The sequence below is a fragment of the Lactuca virosa genome, chromosome 8 (assembly GCF_052849685.1).
Source record: "Lactuca virosa cultivar CGN04683 chromosome 8, Lactuca_virosa_CGN04683_v6, whole genome shotgun sequence".
Lineage (NCBI taxonomy): Eukaryota > Viridiplantae > Streptophyta > Magnoliopsida > Asterales > Asteraceae > Lactuca > Lactuca virosa.
Genome location: NC_136433.1, coordinates 248,608,764 through 248,613,069, shown reverse-complemented (window position 1 = coordinate 248,613,069; position 4,306 = coordinate 248,608,764). Strand labels below are relative to the sequence as shown.

Below are 4,306 nucleotides of genomic sequence, written 5' to 3'. Positions count from 1 at the left end.
CTCATGTTTTATAGGGGTGTCATAAATAAAACAAAACTGAATAACTCGCCTAACCTAAATAAGGCTTGGGTTACTTGGTTGGGGCTATTCAGTTTTTGGGTGATTCATTTCGGTTTTAGGTAATTTTTTAGTATTTCACATGCACCGAATAAGCAATTAGATTAATATTTATATTTGGTTGGGGCTATTCAGTTTTTGGGTTACTTTGCAATTTCTTAAGTGTTAGTAAGTTGTAAAAACGGAAGTCGAATTTTAATTTACAAATTTTCTAGAGTGCATGTGTTTTTAATGATAAACTAGGGTTGCAACTTATCTGTATTTTGGTTTATTCCACACCTCTATTATAAATGGTTTAATCGACTAACTGAACCGTATAATCCAAAACTAATTAAACCAACTTACGTGTATTTTGGTTTATATATTTTTAAAAAAATCGAATAAACTGAAACACTATTAAACGGATCCAAAAACACCGGTGTCGGGTAAAAAGAGGCTATTTGGCATTGCACAAACCTGGCCTTTGGTACATGAATTGTCTGCTTTATGTTTTAAATCAAGAATTTAACTCATTTAAAAAGTGTTGAAATGAAGTTCCATTATGTGGCATCTTGTTTCTGCATATCAAAGAGTTGCATTCAATATTTAGAAAGAAAAAAAAAAAACTCTTACTTTGAGACCAAGTTTCTCAACACAAGTGCAAAAGTCATCCATGGTCCATATGATGGAAGGAAGAACGCAGTCAACAGTAATAAACTCACAACTAACTGAAATATTTGCTCCCAAGGGATGTTTAATTCATATTGTTGGAGTAGATTTTTTCTCTCATACAAGGCAAATAATGCCAAGTTGCCTTATTCTTTTACTACTAGCTCAGCTAAGAAAGACTTGACTAAAAACAAAGATTCAACCAGATAAGAGAAAAAATCAAATTGAAAAATACCATATTTTGGGTAAAGAATACCAACAGACACTGTACTAGGTAGCAAACAGACCAACAAGTTATGTACTAAACATTCATGGTGTCAAGTAAAATGTATTAATCCTCATTCCTGGGTACACAAGAGTGCATTTTCCTTCCATCAACAAAGATATTCAGTTCATAGTTTCCCGCATCATCTTGCTCCTGTCGTATTATTTGAAGGGATACGAGAAGAGAAGCACCACAATTCTCAATGTGAATATACTCAAGCGTTGAGATGTCCCCTAATTCAAGGGGTATCTCTTCAAGATCAATGCAATTCAACACCTCTAATCGTTCGAGACATGGAAAGTTGATACTTGAGGCTTCCCATTTTTTGATATTTAAATTTTGAAGTCTCAAGAATTTCAGTCGTTGAAACTGCTCTTCACCTGCTTCCCACAGGGTTCCGTTAAAGCCATTGTCTTTTATTATAAGAGCCTCAAGATTAGGTAACGATTGAATGATCCACATGTCGCTCCATGGTAGACCACACCTTTCAAGTTGAAGCTCTTTCAGTGTTGCAGGGAACCTAAAGTGATATTTTCCCAGGTTTGGTTCACCTCTCAGAAATTCTCCCTCAACTGATCTCCTTCTGCTGTAGCCCAACCCAATTAACTTCAATATTTGAAGGTGATGGAGTACTTCAAAGTCATTTTCCTCGTCAGAGTAAATAGTAGATACAAGTCTCTTGATCCCGGGAAAACATTTCTGAAAATTATCTACCCCTTCTCCCAGCACCACTTTCGTAATAATTTCCAGTAGTTTCATCGGTTTTCCTATAGAAGGAAGATAAAGATCTGCGTTACAGTATAAACGCCTCAGATTCACCAAATCTGATATGTTACTAGGCAAAACCATAGAACTAGACATTGTATTAATATCGAGGGTTTGAAGGTTCCATAAACTGCATATTGATGGTGGGAATGATGACAGCCAAATGTAAAGGTACCTTAAGTGAACTAGTAATGCTAAACCGGGTGAGAAATCATTCGATTCACATATTTCTAGATGTAACACCCTAAGAAGTGCAAAGGAATGGAAAAACTTTGAGATATTGTCGGTTAAGGTCGTTTCCCTTTGATAGCACACAAGTGATCGAATACTTGGGGTGGGCGGATAAGACAAACTCATAATGTCGATATCTTGATTTGTAAACACACGGCGTTGCTTATATGTGGTAATTACCTCACAGAGATGATGTTTAGATGGTGGCCAGTCTATTTTCAGCAAGAATCTTTCTTCTTTTCCTTTTTCCACACATAGCTGCCTCACAAGATCATGGACTTTACAATCACTGACATCACCCGCAGCATACCATTTTTCTACAATTAGAAGATTTCTGTCAACTAGATCCATCAGGTAACCGTTTGCAATTTCCTCCAAGCTTCGACTTCCATCTTCTTGTATAAATCCCTCAGCCATCCATATCCAAAGCAACCTTTTTGAAGAGATCCGGTAGTCTTCTGGAAACCCTCCCAGATAGAGAAAGCACTCTCTCAAGTGAAGAGGCAGATGGTGGTAACTTAATGCTATTGTTTCCAAACATCCTTTCTCCTTACTAGCCATGTAAGAACTGACACTGCAAGAAATTTTTACCCACAAATCTTTAGTCCCTGGTTCTTTTGCTAAAACTCCTGCCATCACAACCACAGAAAGAGGCAATCCATGACAGTTTTTTGCAATTTGCTTTCCTGGATCAACCAACCATTTGGGACATTCATCTCCTTGGAACACCTTCTCACACAGCAACTTCCAACTTTCTTCTTCTGTCAAATGTTGTAAATGATGAATGAGTCCATGTGATTTTGCATGTGCAGCAACTTCAGTGAGGCGACTAGTAAGTAGAATTCGACTTCCATTGTTATGATCAGGGAAAAACAACTTTAACTTATCCCATGCCTCTGTACTCCAGATATCATCAATGACAATCAAATATCTCTTACAGTACAGGCTCCTGTGCAACATTTCACGAAGTTGAGAGTCCGTTGCTTTCTTAAGCTCTAATTGATCATCTATGGATGACAGAACTTGAATCAACAGATCCCTCTTGTCATATGTTTGTGAAACAGTGACCCATCCACGGACATGAAAATGATAAACAACATAAGGATCAGTGTAGACTTTGTTAGCAAGGGTAGTCTTACCTATTCCACCCATACCAACAATAGACACCACATCCAACTGCTTCCCATCTTCAGCAATTTTGTCCCGTATTATCTCAGCATCACGATCAAACCCCACAACTATTTCTTCCTTCGATCCCCTTGAATTTCTAGTGCGGGAATTTCCAGCAGATTGCATTTGCAGTGTGTCAGGTCTCAGAGAAGAGTCCATCTTCATGTTATCGATGCTCATAGTCATGGATTCCATCTTGATAGAATTGATTGATCTCATAACCACTTCAAGATTCAGAGACGGGCAAATGACATCAGATGTAGGGAAATAGCCGTAGTTTCCAAAGTGGACAGTGGATAGAAAGAGATCGACGATATCTTCTGCTTCTTCTGCTACTGCTTTGAATCTTTTCCTCAGAGTTGTGACTTTTTCAATGTTTTCTAGGCCATGGTTTTGGTGGATGAAAAGGGTTTGGATCATGGATCCAAGCTTTTCATAAAGCATTTGGAATTGAGGCCCTTCACGTACAATTGATGGTATCTTGATGATTGGAACATCGTTGGAGTATATCAGCTGCTTCAACTTTTCCATGAACATCTGCACATCTGCGTATGTCATCTTGTTTCTTCCCCACCTGAAGATCGGCAGTAGTCTACAACGAAATTGTTGGGTTAAGCCAATAAAATTACTTGACTCGAGTTTTGGTTGATTTTAATGAAGTGGTCTAATTGATGAATTAGGGTTATGATTTATGAGTATATATGGAATTATGGATCCAAAGCTGTAAAACACTAAAATGGGTTGCTCTTTTCAAGAAATCATGGATTGGTGACTGGACCCACCTATCACTACTGAAGTTACCGTATTGCATAAGGACTGAAAAATGGTAAAAAAAAAAGGGTAAAAATGGGTTACTCTTTTACCGTTACCCCGAGCCCTATAATTACTTAACTGAAGTTCATCTAGGACTGACAATTCTCGACACGACACGAAATAAATGGGTTTGAGTTAAGTTTTTTAACCCGCCAACCTGTTTATTAAACGGGTCATATATGAGTTTCTCAAAAAATAAACGGGTTGACCCGCCAACCAATTTATATTCTTAATAAAAAAAATTATTTTATTTTAAATGCATTTATGTATCAAGTATTAATATTTAATAAATATTATATAATATATATATCATTGATTCATAGACCATTTGACTATTTTGATATTTTGACTCGTGGT

At 37.1% G+C, this 4,306-nt stretch overlaps 1 protein-coding gene across 1 annotated transcript; it reads right to left on the bottom strand.

Moving 5' to 3' along the window:
• Positions 1–902: 902 nt before the first annotated feature.
• Positions 903–3,843, bottom strand: LOC145133069 (putative late blight resistance protein homolog R1A-3). Its single transcript, XM_079068010.1, has one exon. The coding sequence runs from the start codon at positions 3,692–3,694 to the stop codon at positions 1,037–1,039; it is 2,658 nt and encodes an 885-aa protein (XP_078924136.1). The 5' UTR covers positions 3,695–3,843; the 3' UTR covers positions 903–1,036.
• Positions 3,844–4,306: the final 463 nt, after the last annotated feature.

Bases quoted from the DNA above. Each gene is read 5' to 3' on its own strand.
- LOC145133069 (XM_079068010.1), bottom strand. From the start codon at position 3,694: ATGACATACGCAGATGTGCAGATGTTCATGGAAAAGTTGAAGCAGCTG.